Raw genomic sequence first — 26668 nt, forward strand, 5'->3', positions numbered from 1 at the left:
CAGGCATGGTGGTATACATCTGTAGTCCCAGCTACTTAGGAGGCTGAGCTGGGAGGATCAGATGAGCCCGAGAGATTGAGACTGTAGTGAGCCATGATCATGTCACTGCACTCTAGTCAGGGCTACAGAGTGAGACCCTGTCTCAAAAAACAAAACAAAACACCCCATAAAACATTTTGGAGGTTGTGGTTGTGGTGTAAGGCCTAAAATTAAGGCTCAATATTATGTGTTGTCTTGACATCCGGTAAAACTGGGAGGGCCTTAAATTGCCTAGTGGTAAGTTCTCCTTCCCACTCTGCTCCCATGTGTAAGCTCCCCCAGCTCTTTGTCAAATGGACGGGCAAAGTTTTGCTAATCCCTGAGTAGTGGGTTTCAGTTTCCTGCCAGCTCTTGGAATTACTCAAACAACCAACTACATCCTCCACAGGAACCAGGGGCACCCCATCCTCTTGATACCACAAAGCCTGCCTCCCACAGCTTGATTGTTCATTCTGCTCCTGAATGCAGAGTGTGGCCCTGAGTGGTATGCGGTGTTCTTTTCCAGGCTGAGAGTATATGTAACTAATAGACTGCTGTTCACATCATCTGTTGTGTTGGGTGTTATGTGTTTGGTCATCCCCATTACCCTAGGGCAGGAATCCCTCCCTCACCAACAGGGAGAACAGCAAGTGATTAAAACAGAGACTGGGGGAAATCCCAGATGGAATGCAGATTGTGACAACATAACCTATCTGGTATGATACATGTATGAAACAACCTCACTGAAAAGAGTGGAGGATGGGCCAGGCACGGTGGCTCACACCTGTAATCCCAGCACTTTGGGAGGTTGAGGTGGGTGGATCACCTGAGGTCGGGAGTTCAAGACCAGCCTGACCAACATGGAGAAACCCCATCTCTACTAAAAATACAAAATTAGCTGGATGTGGTGGTGCATGCCTGTAATCCCAGCTACTCGGGAGGCTGAGGCAGGAGAATAGCTTGAACCCGGGAGGCGGAGGTTGCAGGGTGAGCAGAGATCGCGCCATTGCACTCCAGCCTGGGCAACAAGAGCAAAACTCTGTCTCAAAGATAAATAAATAAATAAAAGTGGAGGATGGCCAGGCATGGTGGCTCACGCCTGAAATCCCAGCACTTTGGGAGGCTGAGATGGGTGGATCACTTGAGCCTAGGAGTTCGAGACCAGCCTGGGCAACACAGCGAAACCTCATCTAACCAAAAAATACAAAAAAATAGCCGGGTGTGGTTGTGTGTGCCCGTAGCCCCAGCTACTCTGGAGGCTGAGATGGGAGGGTGGCTTGAACCCAGGAGGTGGAGGTTGCAGTGAGCCAACACTGTGCCACTGCACTCCAGCTGGGGGGACATAGTGAGACCCTGTCTTTCCAAAAAAAAAAAGAAAAGAAAAGAAAGAAAGAAAAAAGAAAGAAAGAAAGAAAAAGAAAAGAGTGGAGGAAATAACGTGCTTATCTAGGGAAATGGTAGAGTCTAAGATTACCCTTGGAAATGAGTGGAGTCTGTAAGACTAAAAGCAAAAGGAATTGCACAAAAGCACTGGACTTAAGAAGATGGTAAAAAAAATTGATATCGACAAGGATAAGGGTTAACAATTTGCATATTTCTATAAATGTACACTTGAACAATTAAGTAAATGGATAGTAGATTATGGAAGCTAGCTTTCTTACTGTTGGAGTGGGAGTTTATAGATAAGCAAAGGTAGGAGGCTAGAACAATCCATGGGGTAGTGGATTAGAATTGATTGTATGGATCAGTATGAAGTCATGTTTAGCTTAACATAGATAAGGATGTGCTATGGTCTGAATGTTCGTGTCCCCCCAAACCTTATATGTTGAAACCTAATCACCAATGTGATAGTATTAGGAGGTGGGGCCCTGAGAGGTGATTAGGTTATAAGGTTAAAGCCTTCATGAGTGGGATCAGTGCCCTTATAGCCAGAGAGCTGCCTTACCTCTTCTACCATGTGAGGACAAAGCAAGAAAGCACAATCTATGAACCAGGAAACAGGCCCTCACTAGACACCAAATCTGCCAGCACCTTTATCTTGGACTTCCAGCCTTCGGAACTGTGAGCAATAAATTTCTGTTGTTTATAAGCTACCCAGTTTATATGGTTATGATTGAGTTATAGCAGCTCAATCATATTAAGACAGGATGGTTCCACATGTGGAAATATTTAGAAATATGTATATTTTTATTGGTTAATACACACACATCTATTTCTTTGCTCTGTCAGCAGATAGGATCTAGATGCAACAGCACTCCAGAAACAATGAGCAAACCTAGCACTGAATCTTGGTTTCTATTACCATTCTCCAATAAAAGTAATCGGGACTCCTTGGAGAAATGGCTGATTCTAAAACTAGGGCAGGGGATATACAAAATGGGTCTGGAGCATCTTGTAGTGGCAGAAAGTAAGAAAGTGCTAAACAAAGAAACAATACAAACTATGTTGATGGAGGTATATCAAAGGGATACAGGAGCCAACTGAAAGAGCACCCAAGGACTAAAGCTGGAATAACTTGAGCAATAAGATAAATTGACATTAGTTTATAATCCAGTGCATAAAATAAGCCCATGAGTCCACACTGCTATAAATAAATGATTGATTGAATACATAAATAAATTGAGAAGAAGAAATAAATCTTCCACGAAGAATTCCAAATAATTTTGGTAGACATCCCACTCTAGAAAACAGGGAGCATAAATTTCCATTTCTTAAGTGTGGGCTGTGCTCACTGACTTCCTTCCAAATATTACATAATAGAAAGGGGGGAAAAACAGTAACTTTACATAGAAAAACCTGACAAATAAACCTTAGCTAGGCAACCAAGGTAAACGTCTACAGTGATAACTCATGTTGACAGTATGTACCCTTGATATGATATGGACCATTATCTCTGTGTTCTTCCTCCCCCAAACCCATAATACTAGTCTAGTTATGAGAAAAACACCAGAGGAATTCCAACAGAGGGATGCTCTACAAAACAATGGACCAATGCACCACAGAACTGTAAAGGTCATCAAAAACAAAGAATGTCTGAGATATTGTCAGAAGCTCCTAAGGAGATATGGCAACTCTCTTAGCTTGGGATGCTGTAATATTGTGATAAAATAAATACATATTTGGGGGGCTGAGCGTGGTGGCTCACGCCTGTAATCCCAGCACTTTGGGAGGCTGAGGAGGGCGGATCACCTGAGGTCAGGAGTTCGAGACCAGCCCGACCAACATGGAGAAACCCCGTCTCTACTAAAAATACAAAATTAGCCGTGCGTGGTGGCGCATGCCTGTAATTCCAGCTACTCGGGAGGCTGAGGCAGGAGAATTGCTTGAACCCGGGAGGCAGAGGTTGCGGTGAGCTGAGATTACGCCATTGCACTCCAGCCTGGGCGACAAGAGCGAAACTCTGTCTCAAAAAAAAAAAAAAAAAAAATATATATATATATATACACACATATATATGTATGTGTATATATATGTAAGTGTATGTATGTGTGTGTATATATATGTATGTGTATATATATATATTTGGTCTCTGCTGCTGGTTCCTAAAGCACTCATAAACAGGGGCACCAGGAAAATCTTTTCCTCTAATATTTGGTCTTTGTCTTCATTTCCTGACACGGAGCTCCTAAATCTCTTGGAATTTCCTGGGTGATAGGAACATTTTTTGTTCTAATAAGGCAACTTTTGATGGGCTCATGGACAGCCTTCACGATGGAGGCTGGGTACCAAGGGAGCCAACTATGTAATTAGAGGATTCAAACTTTTCTGTCCTACCTCCCAACCTCTGGAGAGGGGAGAGGGGCTGAAGGTTGAGTTTATTACCAATGGCCAATGATGTAATCACTCATGCCTATTTAATGGATCCTCCATAAAAATCCAGAAGGACAGTGTTTGGAGAGCTTCTGGACTGCTGGATATGTGGAGGTTCCTGGGGGGTGGTGTGCCTTGAGAGGGCATGGAAGCTCCACGCCCCTTCCCAGCTGCTTTGCCCTATGAATCTCTTCCATCCAGCTATTCATCTGTATCCTTTGTAATAATATCCTTTATAATAAACTAGTAAACATAAGTAAACTGTTTCTCTGGGTTCTGTGAGTGCTTTACAAATTAAAAGAAACCGAGGAGAGGGTTGTGGGAAACTCTGATTTATACCCAGTTGGACAGAAACATATACAAGTCACAACCTGGAGTTGTGGGGGTGTAGAGTCTTACGAGACTGAACCCTTAACCTATGGGATCTGGCATTACCTCTAAGTAGACAAACATATAAATAAGTCAGAACGGAATTATAGGACATGCAGTTGGTGTCTGCTGGAGAATCTGGTGTCAAAAGTGTTGTATTGAGTGGTGTTTGAAACTATAAAAAAGTGTTTTTTTTCCCCCTATCTCATTCAGTTGCTGTAACAGAATACCATAGACTGGGTGGCTTTATAAACAACAGAAATTTCTCACAGTAATGGAAGCTGCAAGCTTGAGATCAGGGTGCCAGTATGGTTGGGTTCTGATGCGGGCCTCCTTTGGGTTTGCAGACTGCTGACTTTTTGTTGTAGCCTCATGTGGTGAAAGGAAAGAGCCAGAGACTTCTCTGGAGTCGCTTTCATTTATGAGGGCTCTACCTTCATGACCTAATTACCCACCAAAGACCCACCTCCTAATATAATCACACGGAGAATTAGAATTTCAATACATGAATTTTGGGAGGGACACAAACATTCAATCCATAACATCTAAGTATAAGACAAGGCTCGGAGCAGTGGCTCCTGCCTGTAATCCCAGCACTTTGGGAGGCCAATGCAGGTGGATCACAAGGTTAGGAGTTCCAGACTAGCCTGGCCAACATGGTGAAACTCCGTCTCTACTAAAAATACAAAAATTAGCACTGCTACAGGTGGCACACACCTGTAGTCCCAGCTACTTGGGAGGCTGAAGCACAAGAATCGCTTGAACCCAGGAGGCGGAAGTGGCAGTGAGCCGAGATCCCGCCACTGCACTCCAACCTGGGCGACAGAGCGAGACTCCAATCTAAAAAATAAATAAATAAATAAATAAATACATAAATACATAAATAAAGTATCCTGGATGGGATCCTAGAACAAAAAAGGGAACTTAGGTAAAAACTAAGGAATTTGGAATAAAGTGAAGACTTTAGTTACTCATAATATATCAATATTGATTGGTTCATAAATCATAACAAATGTACTACAGAATGTAAGGTGTTGATAATCGGGAAAACTGCGTGTAGGGTATATGATAACTCTATATTAGTTTCACAATTTTTCTGTAAATCTAAAGCTGTCCTGAAAAATAAAGTCTATTTTCGAAAAGCATTTGGGAAGGCAGGGCACTGTGGCTCATGCCTGTAATCCCAGTACTTTGGGTAGCCGAGGTGGGCGGATCGCCTGAGATCAGGAGTTCGAGACCAGCCTGGCCAACAGGGTGAAACCCCATCTCTACCAAATATACAAAAATTAGCCAGTCATGGTGGCCGCATCTGTGGTCCCAGCTACTTGGGAGGCTGAGGTGGAAGAATCACTCGAGCCTGGGAGGCAGAGGTTGGAGTGAGCTGGAATCGTGCCACTGCACTCCAGCCTGGGTGACAGAGTGAGACTCCATCCCCCCAAAACAAAACAAAACAAACAAACCAGAAAGTATTTGGGAAGCTTAGAGAATAATATCCAGCAAAGTAAGTAATAAATAAACAAGAAAATAAGGATCTTAGAGGAAGGAAAGTAAGATAAATCAAGGGATGAGGTTAGAATACTAAAATGCATGCCTTTAAGTGACTACATCTTTGTTAGAGTTAGCTGTCAGTGTGAGTCAGCTGAATTGAAAAAGCTTTGCAGATTTGTTTCTTAGAACATCCCCCAGGGCCTGAGGTTGGAGGGCAGCAGCACAAGGTTGGAGGGAGCTGAGCTGGGCCAGCTGCACAGGAGGTAATCTATAAGTGATATTATACACACCACCACCACCACCCCCAACCCGCCCCCTGAGGCCTGAAAACATCACTAGAATTTCTATTTACCTGAGCTTCTTACCTGAGCTCTTCTCAGAGGGATGTGGTTAAACAGAACTACTTTGACAAACCACTTGGTCAGGGGCGGATAAAACTCCCCAACCCACAAACACACGTCTAAGAAGTCAGAGTCTGGTTACCACAAGGTCATTGTTTGCTGGGGCACTGATCCAGCCGTCCTCTTTCTCTGCCTTGCCACTCAAATAAATGTTGGACAGATTGTTTTTTCTTTTGAGACAGAGTCTTGCTGTGTAGCCCAGGCTGGAGTGCAATGGCACAATCTTAGCTCACTGCAACCTCTGCCTCAAGCGATTCTCCTGCCTCAGCCTCCGGAGTAGCTGGGACTACAGGCGCGTGCCACCATGCCTGCCTAATTTTTTGTATTTTTAGTAGAGATGGAGTTTCACCGTGTTAGCCAGGATGGTCTCGATCTCCTGACCTTGTGATCCTCCCGCCTCGGTGGACGGATCCCAAAGTGCTGGGATTACAGGGGTGAGCCACCGCGCCCAGCTAATGTTGGATAGATTTTTAAATAATTTTGTTTTGAGGGAGACTAAATTCCTGGTTTGAATGGAGAGTCAAATAATTAGCTTACTAAGGGCATCTACATGTTTATCAGCTCTTTGTACTACCAAAGTATAATTCAGTAAAAGCAATTCTAACAGTGACCAAAAAACAGGACAAATTACTCTCCCTTGCTATTGGTCTCAAATGATCCAAGGGTACAGTTTAGGCTATCAGCATATTCTTCAGGTGCCCATCCAAGGATATACTTTCTCTTAGCTGATAAGAATAGGGCACCAAAGAATTTAGAGTTACGTCTTCTGGCAAATGAATATACTTTGTACTGCTGATTATGTATAGATCCATACGTCTGATAATCAGCAAGTCAACTGAGGGGTGGACAGGGTTGATATCTTCTTATTAACACTAAGGAATCCAACCAGGACTAACCAACCACATCCACATGGAGATGGGCCGACAGAGTCCTTGTGAACAGTGCCAAGATTTTCCCTAGAAGACAGTTATGGGAAAACTGTGTGGCTCACGCCTGTAATCCCAGCACTTTGGGAGGCCAAGGTGGGTGCATCACGAGGTCAGGAGTTCGAGACCAGCCTGCCCAACATAAGTGAAACCCTGTCTGTACGAAAAATACAAAAATTAGCCAGGCATGGTGATGTGCACCTGTAGTCCCAGCTACCTGGGAGGCTGAGGCAGGAGAATCACTTGAAACCGGGAGACGGAGGTTGCAGTGAGCCAAGATCATGTCACTGCACTCCAGCCTGGGCGACAGAGCAAGACTCCGTCTCAAACAAAAAACCAAAAACAAAAAATAGGTCTGGGCCTGTTCTACAAGGGCAACTGAGCTTAAAATTCATCACTATGAAGGGGTTGCAAATATCTTAGCCTAAAATAATTTCAAGGCCCAGTGCGGTGGCTCACACCTGTATCCCAGCACTTTAAGAAGCTGAGGCAGAATTCCTTTAGCCCAGGAGTTGAAGACCAGCCTGGGGAACATAGTGAGACCCCATCTCTAGAAAAAATTTAAGAAATGAGCTGGGCATGGTGGCACATGCCTGTGGTCCCAGCTACTCAGGAGGCTGACATGAGAGCATCCCTTGAGTCCCGAGGCTGAGGCTGCAGTGAGCCATGATCACACCCACTGCACTGCAGCCTCGGCGACAAAGAAAAAGCTTGTCTCTTTCTAAACCAGGAGCTAGAAATCATCTATCATAGGTAAGGGGAGACAATTTTCTACAAGCTAATTTTAATCACTGTAACTTATTGGGGAGCTTCTAATATAAATGGACTGCTGTTCTGTCTCTTCCACAGGTTTGTATTGCTTCAGGATCCTTTAATTATCCATGTTTTCTAAGTAAGTGCTTTGCCCTTGGATCCCTTTATAAAGTGGAGAGACCACATCCATATTCATTGCTCTACTTCACCTGCCATTTGTTCGGTGATGACAAACAATCTATAACACTGGGCTGATTTTTAAAATAAATTAATAAGTATTTTATTGATATATAATATTTCCACATATTTATGGGATACATGTGATGTTTTGTTGCATGCATAGAATATGTAACGATCAACTCAGGGTATTTAGGATATCTAGCATTTTGAGTATTTATTATTTCTATGTATTGTAAACATTTCAGATGATCTCTTTAAGCTATTTTGAAATATACAATACATTGTTAACCACTAGACTGACTTATCTTTGGAGTTATAGACCTGCATGACCAGTATCATCATGGATATCTTTACCTCTTTACCTGAAAGTCTCTTTGATTTTTTTTTTTTTTTTTTTTTTTTTTTTGAGATGGAGTCTCGCTCTGTCACCCAGGCTGGAGTGCAGTGGCACAATCTCGGCTCACTGCAACCTCCACCTCCCGGGTTCAAGCGATTCTCCTACCTCAGCTTCCCGAGCAGCTGGGACTACAGGTGCGTGCCACCACGCCTGGCTAATTTTTTGTATTTTTTGTAGAGATGGGGTTTCACCGTGTTAGCCAGGATGGTCTTGATCTCCTGACCTTGTGATCCGCCCGCCTTGCCCTCCCAAAGTGCTGGGATTACAGGCGTGAGCCACCAAACCTGGCCTCTTTGATGTCTTAATGTTACAAATATTCATAATTTCAGTTGAACATCCATTCCTCTAAAATCCTACCAGAATCCTGGGAGGTAATTAGGATTGCTTCCTGGACGGGCATGGTGGCTCACGCCTGTAATCCTAGCACTTTGGGAGGCCGTGGCAGGCGGATCACAAGGTCAGGAGTTTGAGACCATCCTGGCTAACACAGTGAAACCCCGTCTCTACTAAAAATACAAAAAATTAGCTGGGTGTGGTGGGAGGCGCCTGTAATCCCAGGTACTCGGGAGGCTGAGGCAGGAGAATCTCGTGTACCTGGGAGGCGGAGATTGCAGTGAGCAGAGATTGTGTCACTGGACTCCATCCTGGGCAACAGAGTGAGACTTCGTCTCAAAAAAAAAAAAAAAAGATTCCTTCCTTTCCCTCTCTATGCACATCACTCCATTCCTTCCTTTCTAATTCCACTTTATGAATAGATCTTGAGTTTTTCCTTTTCGTACGTGGTGGCTGCCTCATTTCTTCATTAGGTGATTGCAAGTTTCCTAATGTACCACTTTGGTCTTGCTCTTCTCTAATCTATATCCTCCAAAATAAAGTCAGAGTTTTTAGAAATTTTTCTAAAAGTTAACTTTTTTGATTCTGTAACATATGCATAAGGCTCTAAATTGAAATTTACAAAGGGTAAACAGAGAAAAGTCTGCCCCTTGCCCCTGACTCTTAGTCACCTAATTTCTCTTCCCAAATATACCCACAGCTACCAATTTTGGAGAAAATAATTTATTTCTAAATTGCATCTACTTCACATCTTTCCATGGCTTATCACTCTACAAGATAATGTCCAAACTGAGAAGCACATGAGGCATTTCAGGATTTCGTCTATTTAACTTTAGTGGGTTTACCTCTCATTTCTTCTAACAAGTCCCTCTGTACGTCAGATTCCAGCCCCCGTAACAATTAGCTCTTCCCCAAACAGCCTACTTCCCTCTGATTTTCTTTTTTTTTTTTGAGATGGAGTCTCGCTCTGCCATCCAGGCTGAAGTGCAGTGGCGCGATCTCGGCTCACTGCAACCTCCGCCTCCCGGGTTCAAGTGATTCTCCTGCCTCAGCCCCCCTAGTAGCTGGTATTACAGGCGCCCAACACCATGCCCAGCTAATTTTTGTATTTTCAGTAGAGACGAGGTTTCACCATGTTGGCTAGGCTGGTCTCGAACTCCTGACATTTGGTGATCCGCCCACCTCGCCTCCCAAAGTGCTGGGATTACAGGCATGAGCTGCCGTGCCCGGCCCCCTCTGTGATTTCATATCTGCTCTTTTTCCTACCTGGAATGCCTTCCCCAAGTTCCCTCCATCCCCCATGCCACCTGTTTCTCTCTTTTCTTTCTTTATTTTTTTTTTTTGAGATGGAGTCTCGCTCTCTCACCCAGGCTGGAGTGCGGTGGTGCAATCTCGGCTCACTGCAACATTTGCCTTCCAGGTGCAAGCGATTCTCCTGTCTCAGCCTCCCGAGTAGTGGGATTACAGGTACACACCACCATGCCTGGCTAATTTTTTGTATTTTAGTAAAGACAGGGTTTTACCATGTTGCCCAGGCTGGTCTCGAACTCCTGAACTCAGGCAATCCGCCCGCCTCGGCCTCCCAAAGTGTTAGGATTACAGGCGTGAGCCACTGCACCCAGCCTTCTTTACTTTTTTATTTTTATATTTTTGAGACAGGGTCTCACTTTGTCACTCAGCCTGGAGTGCAGTGGCATGAACATGACACACGCAGCCTTGACCTTCTAGGCTCAGATGATTCTCCCACCTCAGCCTCCTGAGTAGCTGGGACTTCAGGCAAGCACCACCACGCCTGGCTGATTTTTTGTATTTTTTGTAGAGATGAGGTCTCACAATATTGCCCAGGCTGGTCTCAAACTCCTGAGCTCAAGTGATCCTCCTGCCTCAGCCTCCCAAAGTGCTGGGATTACAGGCGTGAGCCACTGTGCCTGGGTGGCCTCCCTTTTTTTGTGTGTAGAAAACATCATCTCTTAATACTTCTCCATAAACAGATTCAAGTTAAAGCTTTGGCAGACCTCCACAGGTAAAGGTTATCCTGACCTCGCATAACGGACTTTAGCACCATATATGTTTTTATTTTTATTCATTTTTTAAGAGATAGGGTCTTGCTCTGTCACCCAGGCTGGAGTACAGTGGCATAATCATAGCTCACTGCAGCCTCTACCTCCTGAGCTCAACTGATCCTCACACCTCAGCCTCCAAAGTATCTATGACTTGTAGGTGTGCACCACCAGACTCAGCTAATTTTGAATTTTTTTTTTTTTGTAAAGACAGAATCTCACTACATTGCCTAGACTTGTGTTTTTATTATAGCACCTATAACATTGCTTTGTCTCCTATTAGAAGGCAGAACCATGTTCCTTTGTTTTTTAAGTCCCTAGGATCTAGCAAACTGCCCAGTACATAGTGTTTGTTTAACAAAACTATTAGTTACAATGTAGCTACAAGTAAGCTAAGGAAATATTAGGCTGCATTAATAGCGGTGTAGTACTCAGAAGTTTTAGTTCCAGCCACCATATTTAGAGATAGTCATTGGAGAAGTTTAATATCCACCTGGCAGTGTAGAGTCTAATAATGCTGTAATGCTGTAATGACCTCCGAGGAGGCATCTGCTCTCTTACAATGTCTAAAGGGCTAAAGAGGAAGCCGCTAACTGCTAACCACACAGCTCCTCCATGAGGCTGGACATTCTCCACCACAATGTTCGTATGTCTTCATCAGTGCTGAGATGTACTGTAATTTATTTGTACTGATAAAAGCTACAGTGCTTAAGTTTGCAAACAATTTACTTTTTCCCTACTTTTTTTTTTTTGAGATGGAGTTTCAATCTTGTTGCCCAGGCTGGAGTGCAATGGCACGATCTCAGCTCACTGCAACCTCTGCCTCCCGGGTTCAAATGATTCTCCTGTCTCAGCCTCCTGAAAAGCTGGGGTTACAGGCACACGCCACGACACCCAGCTAATTTTGTATTTTTAGTAGAGGTGGGGTTTCTCCATGTTGGTCAGGCTGGTCTCGAACTCTTGATCTCAGGCGATCTGCCCGTCTTGGCCTCCCAAAGTGCTGGGATTACAAATGTGAGCCACTGTGCCCGGTCTGCTTTTCCCCCACTTAAACTAGAAAGGAGTCAAGTTACTTCTATAGGCCAGGCTTGGTGGCTCATGCCTGCAGTCCTAGCACTTTGGGAGTCTGTGGTGGGAGGATCGCTTGAGGCCAGGGGTTCTAGACTGGCCTCTTTAATATAGGGAGATCCCCATCTCTACAACAAATGAAATAAAAATAGTCGGGTGTGGTGGTGCATACCGTTAGTCCTAGCTACTCTCTCGAGGCTGAAGTAGGAGGAATGCTTGAGTCCAAGAGTTTGAGGTTACAGTGAGCTGTGATCTAACACTGCACTCTAGCCTGGGCAACAGAATAAATGCCTGTTTAAAAAAAAAAAGTTACTTCTCTAATGTAACTCCTGCCCACTTATATTCCAATACATTTTACTGAGATGGGGTAGAGTTACAACAGATAGGTCAGGAAACTGGGAGTAAGCCAGGGTCTACCTTATCTTTGCTTCCCCCTGGTAGAATGGTGAGTATGTAAATATTATCTCTCCTGGATGGGTGGGGGATGGTGGAATATAGAGGACTGCTACTGTAGACCATGAGCTCTTTCAAGGTAGGGACTATGACTTTTCATTTTTTAGAAAAATATAATTTTCTACAGCGTCTGGCAGTTAACAAAAGCTTGAAGAATGAAGGAAGTGAACATTTGGGGATAGATCAATGGGAGAATGAAAGGAAGACAGGGTGGAAGAAAATGTGACAAAAAATTTAAAAAAGTAATTAAGAGAAAAAGCAAAGGAATACAGGAGGCTTCTTAAGACAGTAGTCTTACAAACAGTGAATTGGATTCAGTTTTTAACTCAACATGAATGGAAAAGAAACAAAACCAAAATTAAAACACTGAGCAATTAAAGCTGCTTTAAACAGAGACTATGGGAAACTGGATAAGATGATGTCTAAGTTTCTATCCAATTTTTTGATCTATAATTCTAGGTTTTATCTCCCCAACAATGCTTTTAAGTGTAAATGCCATTTAATGACTATTTATTAAATAGAATTATAATCTACAACAGCACAAAGCAGAAACAAACTGATGTTTCTACTAAAAAAAAAAGGTTATGTTACTTTCTTGAGTTTTCATAGTTTCATGAAGAGACTGGCAAATGGATTTGCAAAACTCAGCTTCAGTTTGTTCCCTTGCAACATGCTCAGTGAGTGGTACACAGCTGAGGTACTTTGCTATCTTTTCCTTTTTTTTCCCCCTATGGGCACTCTCCCACCCTTGGGCCTGGGAAGAGATGTTGTCAGATCTTTTTCTTTCAGGTTAGAAGAAATGGCAGAACTTTCCTGGGTTAAATTCTAGATATAATAAAAACTTAAAGTAATTTAAGGTGCTATTTGGGGAGGGGAGGGAGTTTAAGGTTCCCTGCCCCACACGGGAATCCAGAGAGCTATTTCTGTTTTACAGAGATCCAAAATCCAAAAATTCTGCTTTACAGAGATGCCTTGTGTAGAAACTCAAAAGGCAAACAGATAAAAGTGAAAAAGCCAGACACCAAAAGTTAAAACAGTAACCACTACACCACCTGCCCCCCAAATACATCAGTAATCAAAGATTTCTTAACTTTTTGCCCTTCAAACTATGTGCAGTCCTCAATACAGTAGGAACTTGATTAAGGCTAGCTGGAACTGTTCCCTGCTTATCTGGTGTAATTCTAAGCTCAAAGGCAGAAACTTTTGCTTCCCCTGCAATATCTTCCTTGGAACAAAACAGTGCCTAATGCATGTTACTTTGATTTCAGAAACAGAGAGGAGAAAATCAGGAGAGTTGGGTAATTGATTTTTGTGGGATTAAAAACGACATTTTTAGTTTTTTTCTTTTTTTATACTCTTTTCATGAAGGTAAATTTTGTTTTTTTGGGCCATTGACACTGGCCCAATGCTATGACATTCCAAAATTGAGAGAATATAAACTTTTTAAAACAGAACACTTGATTTTGACTACTAATCAGAGGAATGGAATTGAGTAACAAACTCAAACATTTTATGAAAAATAAGCAGACTTTATGCTATGGTATGGTTCCATTTATGTTTATATAATAGACTAAGTATTACTCATTACAAGTACAATAAATATTTGTTGATCCGGTTGATGTAACCGTAAGCCTTGTTCTCAGTCCAGTGAACGTATACATTTTACTGATAATCTAAAAGTATTAATTCCTATACACCAAAAGATCTGCGTATCATCCCCCTCTTGGAATACACATTCACTTGCACATATCCCCGGCCTGCTCCTCGCAACAGAGCTTGCTTTGGGGAGGAAATTTCAGGATCACCTCCAGAAGAAAACACCGACAGCGCTCCTAGAGCCATCGTGGTGCCCTCTAGCAACTTACGGGCTCCAAGCGAAAAAAGAGCTCGGGTTGGTGCGGGGGGGCGGGGAGCGGGAAACTCCATCACAGACCCAAGTGAAAACTCCTGCGGCTTCTAGATTCCATCCGAGAAGGAAAGATGAAAATCAAGGTTAGAAAGCAGTGGCAGGGCGGTGTCCCCTGCCTTGCTTTAATTCACGCGGCTCTCGTAACAAGCCACAGATGTGCATCACTCAAGCGGGCTTCCCAGTCCTCGTCTCCCCTCTGGATGGTCTTCTCCGACCGCAGAGTGGTAGTTAGGGAAGATCACAGCCGGCAGAAACTCCGCCAGAGGAGAAAGGAGCCTGGGGGCGACGGTCCGCCTAATCGTTCCAGGAAGCCCCTCCGCGTGCCGGTGGGCGGGCGCTCAGGCCCGAGGATGCGGGGCGAGGAGGCGGGTACTGGTGATTCTCCTGGCAGCCCCCGCCCGCCCCGCCAGGGGGAGCGTCTGCGCCCGACGTAGGCTGCGGGGCCTGGGCTGGCGGCGCAGGGCGGTGACTGAGCTCGGCGGCTGCCCTCCCGCGTCCCCACCCCCTCCCCGCCCGCCCCCGGCGCGGCCCTGCCCGCCCCCTCCGCCCCCTCCCGCAGCGCCATGCGCAGACTCAGTTCCTGGAGAAAGATGGCGACAGCCGAGAAGCAGAAACACGACGGGCGGGTGAAGATCGGCCACTACATTCTGGGTGACACGCTGGGGGTTGGCACCTTCGGCAAAGTGAAGGGTGAGAACCCCGCGGGACTAGGCTTGGCCCCAGCTGAGGAGCCGCACGACTTCCGCTTTCCGCACCTCTTCATCCTCCCCCGCCCGCTGCGTCCCTTCTTTCCAGGGCTGGGCAGCCCCTGTCCCGGATCCTGCGGGAGCTCTCCCCAGCGGCCGCGGGGCTGCGGCGCGGCCAGCACAGGCCGGGTGGGGGTGGGGTGGGGTGGGGTGGGGGCCAGTCGCCATGGCGACGGCGCCGCGGCCTGAGGGGCTGGTAGGTGCGAGGGGCTGGGATGCGAAGGTGCAAACTTTCCCAGGTGGGGCAGGCGGGCGGCGCGGCGCGCTCTGGGTGCTGGGAGGGGGCGTCCTGTGCGCCCGGGTTGTGCTCCCTTGGCTCAGGGCCAGCCCATCGCTTCCTTGGCGGTCCTTGGCGTTGTCGGTATTTGCGTCCGCTGTAGGAGGCTGTCGATTTACCGGCCCCTGCTGTTTCCCGAGTGCGAAATGTGTTTCCGCAGAAGTAAGGTTTCTTTGTGGGTAGCCGACATCATTTTTTTTAAAGACCATGTCGTCGGAAAGGATCACTGGTTTCCTTCGGAGCAGTTAATGAGTATAAACTGGTTCAGTATTTGCGATGCATGGTTTACGTTCTGAATGAGACTGTGCCTTTAGTGTTTCCGAATTAACAGGAGTTTCTCCGTGCGAAACTTGGTTGTTAGTTAAGATGTTGTCTCCAGATAGTATTTATTACTTTATTAGTACAGTTCGTTTCCACTTATTTTCAAAGGTTATTTGTATTCTAATAAACTCTTTAAGTGCACATCATTCGAACTTTTGTTTTAAGAAAGGTGTATTGGGTGCATTGTACAGCATTCGGGTGACGGGTACACTAAAAGCCCAGACTTCACCACTATGCAGTTCATCTATGTAACCAAAAGCCACTTGTACCCCTAAAGCTATTGAAATTAAAAGAAAAGTGTGGACTCTTTCAAAACAATATTCTGGAAATAAACTTGCTCTACAGTCCACCAATTCTGGCAAAAAAACGTTTAATTGCAAGTTTTGTAAGGCATGATTTTTTTTTCTTTAACATATTTGACTTTGCTATAAGGGATGCAGAGAAAGGAAGTTTGGAACTGATAAAAATAATTCATGCATTGGCTTTGGATAAATAATAGACTGACTTGCATATACTAAGTTCTTGGTAAATATTTGACTTGAAAGAAAAAAAGTTTGCCAAAGTCTGTACGGTAACTCAACTGAGCCTTACTCTTCCAGAGCTAAATAAACAGTTTCTGATTTTATTTAGGGTTAGAAGAGAAGAACGCTTCCTTCTGTTGCGATTTTCTGAGTCATAGAATTGGAAAATTGTTGTATATCCCACAGGGAAGCAACTGCCTGAACCTTCTTATGAAAATCAGCAAGGCAGACAATGTCAGGAGGAAGTAAGAAGCAAATGCCAGAATTGGGTAATAACAGCTATTAGGACAGGTCCATATAAGGCCAGTAAGATGTTTCTGTGCCATGGAAGTTTTAACTTTATCTTTGGCTGTGATATTTCTTGTTAGCAATTACAAACTGCTTTTTAGTTTACAAGTGTTTGTAAAAAAAAAAAAAAAAAATGTTCATTTTTGCCCCCATCCCTTCCCAGAGTTCTGCCTGGATTAGGGTGTTCATCATTCCCCTAATATAGACTTGAATGCTTGAATAAAGTCAGGTCTATTTTTTTTTCTTTTTTCTTTTTTTTTTCCCCGAGATGGGGTCTTGCTCTGTTGCCAAGGCTGGAGTGCCGTGTGGTGTGATCTTGGCTCATTGCAACCTCCGCTTCCTGGGTTCAAGCAGTTCTCCTGCCTCAGCCTCCTGAGTTGCTGGAATTACAGGCGCCCACCACCACACCCGGCTAATTTCATATTTTTAGTAGAGATGGGGTTTCACCATGTTGGCCCGGCTGGTTTCGAACTCCTGATCTCAGGTATCTACCCACCTCAGCCTCCCAAAGTGCTGGGATTACAGGCGTGAGCCACTGTGCCCGGCCAGGTCTGTTTTCGTATTTGCTAAGTGGTTTTTGGCATGGCAGGTAGTAAAGCAAGAAGAGATTTTTCATCTTCTGGATTTGATCTGTGATATGGCTGTGACACGAATGTCTCCAGTGACTTTGCTGTTTCTTAACCTTCACTTCCCCACCCACACTAACTTCTCTTGGAGTACCATATTCTGTTAAAGTCAACAAACTCTCCAAATGTACAAAGGCCAATATTAGTCCAAGGATCATAGGTTTCATAGATATGGTTAAATTTGTTCATAATCACATTTGTTGATGTTGCTCAGAATCTTTAACCTGTTCATTTTTTAAGTTAACAGTTGGGATGCTTTTTGCCACAAGTAATAGAAGATCTAGCTTTGCCTAGTAAAGAACTTATCTGTGGTTCTCTTTCCACAGATAAGTCCTTCCAGCAGGGAAGGCCAGCATATCTCTTATGAGTCTCATTGGCTCATCCAGTCCCTCTGGCTAGGAATGCCATGTGCCAGTTGGCTTATGCTTGTATTCCTAAGCAGGCATTAGCAAGGGGGATGGCATTGCCCTTGGAGGAATATGACCCACCCTTTGATGTGTGTGTGCAACAGAGGTGGGTGGGTGGGAGACATCTTTTTTTAAAAATTTGTTTTATTTTTTAAATTTTTCTTTAAGTTATTGGGGTACAGATGGTATTTGGTTGCATGAGTAAATTCTTTAGTGGTGATTTGTGAGATTTTGGTGCACCCATCACCTGAGCAGTATATATTGCATCATATTTGTAGTCTTTTATCCCTCACCCCTCTCCCACTCTTCCCCCTCAAGTCCCCATAGTCCACTGTATCATTCTTATGCCTTTGCGTCCTCATAGCTTAGCTCCCACATATCAGTGATTAGAACATACTGTGTTGGTTTTCCATTCCTGAGTTACTTCACTTAGAATAATAGTCTCCACTCTTATCCAAGTCACTGCAAATGCTGTTAATTCATTCCTTTTTATGGCTGCATAGTATTCCATTGTGTGTGTGTGTGTGTGTGTGTGTATATATATATGTATACACCACAGTTTCTTTATCCATACATTGAGTGATGGGCATTTGGATTGGTTCCACGATTTTGCAATTGTGAATTGTGCTGCTATAAACATGCATGTGCAAGTATCTTTTTCGAATAATGACTTCTTTTCAGAAGAGATTGCTGGATCAAATGGTAGTTCTACTTTTAGTTCTTTAAGGAATATCTACACTGTTTTCCATAGCAGCTGTGCTAGTTTACATTCCCACCAGCAGTGTAGAAGTGTTCCCTGTTCACCCTTTTCAACAAATTGTGCTGGGATAATTGGCCAGCCACATGTAGGAGAATGAAACTGGATTCTCATCTCTCAACCTTATATAAAAATCAACTCAAGATGGATTAAGGACTTAAACCTAAGACCTGAAACTATAAAAATTCTAGAAGATAACATTGGAAAAACCCTTCTAGACATTGGCTTAGGCAAGGATTTAATGACTAAGAACCCAAAAGCAAATGCAATAAAAACAAAGATAAATAGATGGGACCTAATTAAATTGAAGAGCTTTTGCACAGGAAAAGGAACAGTCAGCAGAGTAAACAGACAACCCACACAGTGGGAGAAAATCTTCCTAATCAATACATCTGAAAAAGGACTAATATCCAGAATCCACAATGAACTCAAACAAATAAGTAAGAAAAAACAAATAGTCCCATCAAAAAGTGGGCTAAGGATATGAATAGACAGTTCTCAAAAGAAGATATACAAATGGCCAGCAAACATGAAAAAATGCTCAGCATCCCTAATGATCAGGGAAATGCAAATCAGAACCACAATGTGATACCACCTCACTCCTGCAAGAATGGCCATCATCAGAAAATCAAAAAGCAGTAGATAGATTTTAGTGTGCATGTGGTGAACAGGGAACACTTTTTTTTTCTTTTTTTTTTTGGAGACAGTTTTGCTCTTGTCACCCAGGCTGGAGTGCATTGGCGCAATCTCAGCTCATTGCAACCTCTGCCTCCCAGGTTCAAGTGATTCTTCTGCCTAAGCTTCCCTAGTAGCTGGGATTACAGACGTGTGCCACCACGTCCTGCTAATTTTTGTATTTTTAGTAGAGATGGGGTTTCATCATGTTGGCCAGGCTGGTCTTGAACTCCTGACCTCAGGTGATCCCACCCGCCTCGGCCTCCCAAAGTGCTGGGATTACAGGCCTGAACCACCGTGCTGGGCTGGGAGACATCTTCTAAGTACTTGGATAGTGTGGGGGGACAGGGTAGACACCTACACATAAATGGATGTTGTTAGAAGAGAGAAAGGGGGACATGGATACTCAGTGAACACACAGAAATGGCCACTATTGTGGTGATGTTGGTAATTAAACACCAACAGCCTTAATTATGCAAGAATTCTTGCAAATAATAGGGTTAGCCATATATTTAGACAATTTGGAGTAAAGAAAGCTTTAAAAATTACTTATACATATTGGTAAATTTAACATGAAGAGGGATCTAATAAAATATATGATATTGATATGCAGAAAAAGTCTAAGTATGATATTCCATGCTTATAGGAAATTTAATTTTGCGGGGAGAGTAGGCTGGAAGTTCGGAGTGATTGTTTCCTGTTACAGGCCAAAAAATTTGTTTGGTTACTTAGTGGTAGCATTTTGAGAGGAAAGTTTACAGAAAACTAGAGTTATTTTGTGATTATGCTTGAATTGTCTTTATTGTTTCCAAGGCATCTTTTTTTTTTCCTTCTAGTTATCAAGATGTTAGGTTCCGTGCCCTTGTGGGCCTTCCCTCTGCCCAAAAAAAGCATGGATGAGCAGAGTCATATCATTAAAATGGCAGTCTTTGTTAGTTTTTCTAGAGAAGATGGTCTCTTTGGTAGGCTGGGTGTATCTTCGGCAAATGAGTTATTTATACATATAAACTATTAAGTTGGCAAGTATTTCTTTTTTTTCTTTTTCTTTTTTTTTTTTTTTTTGAGATGGAGTTTCACTCTTGTCGCCCAGGCTGGAGTGCAGTGGTGCGATCTCAGCTCACTGCAACTTCCACCTCCTGGGTTCAAGCGATTCTCCAGCCTCAGCCTCCCAAGTGGCTGGGATTATAGGCGCCCACCACTACGCCCAGCTATTTTTTTTTTGTATTTTTAGTAGAGATGGGGTTTCACCACGTCGGCCAGGTTAGTCTCGAACTCCTGACCTCAGGTGATCCACCCACCTCAGCCTCCCAAAGTGCTGGGATTACAGGCGTGAGCCACCATGCTTGGCCTAAGTTCGTAAGTATTTCTGTGTAAAACTGCAATTTCAGCTACATAGGTACTTTGTGAATGAATCATAGTAGAAGTTATTTAAAAATTCCTTTAAGTAAAAATTATAAACATGAACTAGAGCTATATATATCAGTGTGAATGAATCTTAAAAATATAAGGTTAGACCTCGAAAGCAAGTTGTATAAGAATATGTATAGTCTGCTGTTATTTATATAAATTTTAGAAACCTACAGAACCACTCGTACAATGCTGGTAGAGTATAAATTGGTATCCTACCTCTACATGAGAGAGTGACAGCATTTATTAAAATTAACCTAACAATTCAACTTCTAGGAATTATTTTATAGATGTACTCGTGTATGAAATAATGGGTTATTCGCTGCCATATTGTTGTAAATATTAATACAAAACTTTCGAAGTAACCTTTCTAATAGTAATAGTTATGGTTTATCCATATAGTGAAATACCTTGCAAATATTAAGGAAGAAAAAGGGAGGAACTTTGTATATTTTAGAGAACAATTTCCAAGGTGTATTTTTAAGAGGAAAAAGTAGAACAGTGTGTTCAATATGCCTACCACTTATGCATAAAAGGCAGGGGCAAATCTGTATCTTAAGTGTGACTGCTTTTATATATAGAGTATGTCTCTTTAAAGATACACACAAGACTGGTTACATTAGTTGCTCAGTATAGGGGACTAGGTAAAGGAGGACATTGTGTTGCACCATAGATGCTTTTGTACTTTTGAATTGTGTGTATAGTGCAGGTATTGTGTTATCAAAATATATGCAATGACATTTGTAAAAATAAATATGAAAAATAATGTTACTATATTTTTTATGGATTCATACCCATGTAAAAATATTTAAACGTGGGAAACACAAACACCAAATTCAGGATAGTGGTTACTTCTGAGGACAGATGAAGGATAAGGGAATCTGGGAGGAGTCATGCAGGGCTTGAGTTATATTTGTAATGTTTTATTGCTTAAGCTGATGGTGGCTCATGGGTATTTGGAATGCCCTTGGTGTGCTTGAAATGTTTGTTTGCTTTCTTAAATTACGATCTATAGCTTTTAAAGCCCACCCTTCCCCAGGATTAAGCTATTTCCTTAACACGTTTTTATTCTTTCAATTTTAAAGTGGGAATGAAATGGTTAGGTGTCTAGAATATCTTTAGTAGATATTTCTATCTTTGCTGCTTCTCTGTCCTATTAAAATCCTCTGTTTCAAAGTATGATCTTGTTTCCCTTCAGGATTATATATCTAATTAGAAGAACATTTGTTACAATGTTATGCAGTTAGACAAAGTTCCCTTTAGATAGCAATAGCATGGTTGTTAGCTAATATTTAGTTGACTAATCTGCTATTCTTGTGAGGGGGACATTGTGAATGCTGGTAATATTTGCTCTGAGTAATGTGCAAGTCTTCCGTGGCCAAAATATCTGTCTTCCGTTTCATTTAAAAGCAAAACCTTAGCACTATTCTAAAAACTGACAGTCTGAAGAATAAAGTTTGAATTTTGAAAAAGGGGGGAATCCCTTAATAGTGCATATGCCTGACAGAGTCCATTTACTACATTCATTGATTGACTATGGAACAGCATTTAGTTTGGCTACAACTGAGTTTACTCACTGGGGAGAATATTTAGCCTGGTTTTGAGAAAACAGTTTAGTTTCTGATACCATGCCAAGCCCTTTGTCCCTCTCACTGCACAGTGATGGTGGGGAGAGTGGATAGGTCAAAAGACTTGGGAGTCAGAAGACCTGTCCCAACTTGATCACAATAGCTTTACTTCCACAACTTACAGAATATCTTAGAGCCTCAGTTTCTTTATCTGTAAAAGACAATACCTCCATCATAGGTTTATGCTCAAATGTGATAATGTGAGTGTCTCCTAAGCTATTAGATGCCATATTTTAAAAAGTATTATGCTACTGAAGGCCGGGTGTGGTGGCTCACGCCTGTAATCCCAGCACTTTTGGGAGGCTAAGGCGGGCAGATCACGAGCTCAAGATATTGAGACCATCCTGGCCAACATGGTGAAACCCCATCTCTACTAAAAATACAAAAATCAGCTGGGTGTGGTGGCATGCGCCTGTTGTCCCAGCTACTCGGGAGGCTGAGGCAGGAGAATTGCTTGAACCCCGGAGGCAGAGGTTGCAGTGAGCCGAGATTGTGCCACTGCACTCCAGCCTGGCGACAGAGCGAGGCTCCATCTCAACAACAACAAAAAAAAAAAAAAAAAAGAAAAAGAAAGAGTTGACTCCTGATAGACTATGAAGGCTGGGATACAAATTCAAAAAGCGGAAAACCACACGAGCTGGAACATTATAGGCTGGGAGCAAAAAGCCCTATCCTGCTAAATAACTCCCACTGCTGTCACTGTGTGAGGGTATAAGGAGCAGTTGATACTCATAAGTTAACATTTGTTTGGTTCCCAGTCTTCATGTACATGTGTTCCATTTAAGAAGTCATGATCATGTGTAGTACAATTAGAAAACCTGTTTTCAAAAAATATTACTTTTGTTAACTTGTTAATTTTAATGGTGAATATCATAGTTTAGAAAATCCACCCTCCTTTTCTTGTCAGGGACTGAGTGTGTGGTCCTGCTCCTGTTATGTATGGAGGCAAAGGGAAAGGGCTCCGGCCCCCTCAAAATCATGTCTTTGGTGCCAGCCGGTTCTGTTCTCAGTCACCTGGATACTGAACTTCCCTGAGCAGGGCAGAACTGAGATCCAGTGGGCTTCTCCCCAGGATACTTACGCTTTTTCATTTGATTTCAGGTCTCCTCTTTCGCTTCCTATTGCAACCAATGAAGGCCATTCCTACCATAAGTAAATAAAAAAGAAAATCTATCTTTAATAAATAACAATTGTATATATTTATGGGGCACAATGTGATGTTTTGATACATGTATACATTCTGCACTGATCAAATCAGGCCAAGTAGTATATCCATCTCCTCAAATATTTATCATTTCTTTGTGGTGAGAACATTTAAAGTTCCCTTTTTTAACTCTTTTGAAAAATTAATATATTTACTGTAATCATGATGCTATGCAATACAACACCAGGATCCTGTTCCTCCTGACTGTAATTTTATGTAGCCATTGACCAATATCTTCCTTTTCCCCTCCAGCCCCACTTACCCCAGCTACTGGTAATCACCATTCTACTCTCTACTTCTGTGAGTTTGACTTTTTTAGATTCCAAATATAAGTGAGTCTCAGACACCTCTGACATACTGATTTCAATTCCTTTGGATATATACTCAGTAATGGGATTGCTGGATCATATAGTAATTCTATTTTTAGTTTTGTGAGGAACCTCTACACTGTTTTACAAAATGGCTGTATTTATAGTTTCACCAGCAGTGTATAAGTGTTCCATTTCTCTGTGTCCTTGCTAACACTTATCTTTCACCTTTTTGATAATAGCCAGTCTAACAGGTGTGAGGTGATACCTTATTGTGGCTTTAATTTGCATTTCTCTTATGATTAGAGATGTTCAGCATTCTTTCATCTATCTGTTGGCCATTTGTTTGTCTTTTTTTTATTTTTATTTTTGAGACAGTGTCTCACTCTGTTGCCCAGGCTGGAGTGCAGTGGCGTGATCATGGCTCACTGCAGCCTTGACCTCCTGGGCTCAAGCGATCCTCCCACCTCTGCCTCCCAAGTAGCTGGGACTACAGGCATACATCACCACGCCTGGCTAATTTATGTATGTTTTATAGAGACAAGGTCTCACTGTGTTGCTTAGACTGGTCTTGTATTCCTGGGCTCAAGTGATCCACCCGCGTCGGCCTCCCAAAGTGCTGAGATTACAGGCATGAGCCACCATGCCTGGCCGGATATTAGCTATATATCTGATGCATGATTTGTAAATACGTTTTCTCAGTCTTTGGGTTGTCTCTTCACTCTATTTGTTTTTGCTTGTTTGTTTGTTTTTTTTGAGATGCAGTCTCCCTCTGTCACCCAGGCTGGAGTGCAATGGCGTGATCTTGGCTCACTGCAGCGTCCGCCTCCCGGGTTCAAGCGATTCTCTTGCCTCAGCCTCATGAGTAGCTGGGACTACAGGTGTGCACCACTACGCTCAGCTAATTTTGTATTTTTAGTAGAGATAGGGCTTCACCATGTTGGTCAGGCTGGTCTCGAACTCCTGACTTTGTGATCCGCCTGCCTCGGCCTGCCAAAGTGTTGGGATTACGCGTCTGGCCTGTTTGTTTGTTTTTTGCTGTTCAGAAGCTTTTTAGTTTGATGTCATCCCATTTGTTTATTATTGCTTTTGTTGCCTGTGCATTAGGGGGTCATATACAAGAAATGATTGCCCAAACCTGTGTCATGGAGCTTCTCGCCTAAGTTTTCTTCTAGTAGATTTGTAATTTCAGGTCCTAAATTTAATCCATTTTAAGTTGATACTTGTTAAGGGGTGAGATAAGGGTCCATTTCCATTCTTCTGTATGTGGCTATCCAGTTTTCCAAATGACATTATTGAAGAGACTGTCCTTTCCACATTGTGTAGTCTTGGCACCTTTGTCAAAAATCCATTGATTATAGATATATGCATTTATTCTGGGCTATCCATCCTATTCCATTGGTGGACATGTCTGTTTTTATGTCAGTGCCGTGCTGTTTTAATTACTATAGGTTTGTAATATATTTTCAAACATGGTAGTGTGATGCCTCCAGCTTTGTTCTCTTTGGACCTAAAGTCTATTTTGTCTGAAATAAATATAGCTATCTCTGTTCTCTTTTTGTTTGCATTTGTATGGAATATCTTTTTCAGTCCCTTCATTTTCAGTCTATGAGTGTCCTTTATGGTGAAGTGAGTCTCTTTATAGGCAGCGCAGAGTTGGGTCTTGTTTTTTATCCATTTAGCCACTCTATGCCTATTGTTTGGAGAATTTAATCTGTTTACATTGGAAGTAATTATTGATAGGTAAGGACTTAGTAGTGCCATTTTGTTAATTGTTTTCTAGTGTTTCTGTAGAACCTTTGTCCCTTTCTCTATTACTTTCCCCCTTTGTGGCTCGATTGCTTTCTGTAGTGGTCCACTTTGGATTTTTTCTTTTTATCTTTTGCAAAAGCAAAGGCTTTTGCTTTGTAGTTACCCTGTGGCTTACACAAAACATCTTATAACTGGTATATAAGCTGATAACAAGTTAACTTTGATCCCATACACACATGCTACATTTTTACTCCCCCTCTTCCATGTTTTATGTTCATGATGTCATGATATACATTTAAAAAATAATTTGTATCTTTAACAAATTATTGTAGCTTTATTATTATTATTATTTTGAGATGGAGTTTCACTCTTGTTGCCGGGACTGGAGTGCAGTGGCGTGATCTTGGCTCACCCCAACCTCCACCTCCCAGGTTCAAGCTATTCTCCTGCCTCAGCCTCGTGAGTAGCTGGGATTACAGGCATGCGCCACCACGCCCGGCTAATTTTGTATTTTTAGTAGAGACGGGGTTTCTCCATGTTGGTCAAGCTGGTCTCAAACTCCCAACCTCAGGTGATATGCCCGCTTTGGCCTCCCAAAGTGCTAGGATTACAGGTGTGAGCCACCGCGCCTGGCTAGCTTTAACTATTTTTAATAGTTTTCTCTTTTAACCTTTATACTAGATATATAATTCATTTACTTACCACCATTACAGTATTAGTGTGTTTTGGGGTTGACAGTATACTTACTTTTTCCAGTGAGTTTTATACTTTTCATGTTTTCCTGTCACTCATTAGTGTCTTCTTTCTTCAGCTTGAAGAAGTTTCTTTACCATTTCTTTTTCTGTTTCTTTTTGTTTGTTTGAGACAAAGTCTCACTTTGTTGCCTAGGCCAGAGTGCAGTGGTGAGATCTTGGCTCACTGCAACCTCTGCCTGCTCTGTTCAAGTGATCCTCCCACTCAGCCTCCCAAGTAGCTAGGATTACAGGCGTGCACCACCACTCGCAGCTATTTTTTTTTTTTTTTTTTTTGTATTTTTAGTAGAGACAGGGTTTCACCATGTTGGCCAGGCCAGTTTTGAACTCCTAACCTCAAGTGCTCTGCCTGCCTCGGCCTCCCAAGGTGCTGGGATTACAGGCGTGAGCCACCATGCCTGACCACTGTTTTTCATTCTTTATCCTTTTTTCTTCCTCAGATTGTATGATTTCCAGTGGCCTGTCTTCTAATTACTAATCTTTTCTTCTGCTTGTTGTAGCCTGTGGTTGAACCCCTTTATTGAATTTTTCAGTTCAGTTATACTATTCCTCAGCTCTATGATTACTGTTTGGTACTTCTTTAGGAAATCCACTTTTCAACTGATAAACTAACTATATCCATTTCTAGGGTTGCCGTAACAATGCCACAGACTCAATGACTTACAGCAACAGAAAATTATTCTTTGCCAGTACTGGAGGTGAGAAATTTGAAATCAAAGGGCCATCAGGGCCATGTTTCTTCTAAAGGCTCTAGTGGAGAATCTGTTCCTTACCTCTTCCAGCTGCTGCTGCTTTTTTTTTTTTTTTTTTTGAGACGGAGTCTCACTCTGTCAC

General features: G+C 42.7%; 1 protein-coding gene, 1 long non-coding RNA gene and 1 other non-coding gene across 9 annotated transcripts in view; 2 read left to right on the forward strand and 1 right to left on the reverse strand.

The window, feature by feature from the left end:
* Nucleotides 1-26668, reverse strand: part of LOC107974761 (uncharacterized) — a 67786-nt gene that overhangs the window by 19354 nt on the left and 21764 nt on the right. The window contains exon 3 of the long non-coding RNA XR_001717751.4: nucleotides 22900-22961. This is a non-coding gene — a long non-coding RNA (uncharacterized LOC107974761). The remainder of the gene's footprint in view (nucleotides 1-22899; nucleotides 22962-26668) is intronic.
* The window catches only part of PRKAA1 (protein kinase AMP-activated catalytic subunit alpha 1), a 40592-nt gene continuing 28425 nt past the window's right edge, over nucleotides 14502-26668 (forward strand). The window contains exon 1 of one of the 7 annotated variants that reach the window (XM_009449239.5): nucleotides 14502-14855. In XM_009449239.5, the coding sequence (XP_009447514.1) occupies nucleotides 14729-14855 (127 nt within the window). In that variant the 5' untranslated portion in view covers nucleotides 14502-14728. The remainder of the gene's footprint in view (nucleotides 14856-26668) is intronic. The other 6 variants (XM_016953360.3, XM_063811262.1, XM_063811264.1 and 3 more) reach the window with 6 other exon arrangements.
* Nucleotides 22709-22842, forward strand: LOC112209341 (small nucleolar RNA SNORA57). The gene has a single exon (XR_002944082.3). It is a non-coding gene; the product is annotated as a small nucleolar RNA SNORA57 (small nucleolar RNA).

Source organism: Pan troglodytes, chromosome 4 (genome assembly GCF_028858775.2).
Source record: "Pan troglodytes isolate AG18354 chromosome 4, NHGRI_mPanTro3-v2.0_pri, whole genome shotgun sequence".
NCBI classification, from domain to species: domain Eukaryota; kingdom Metazoa; phylum Chordata; class Mammalia; order Primates; family Hominidae; genus Pan; species Pan troglodytes.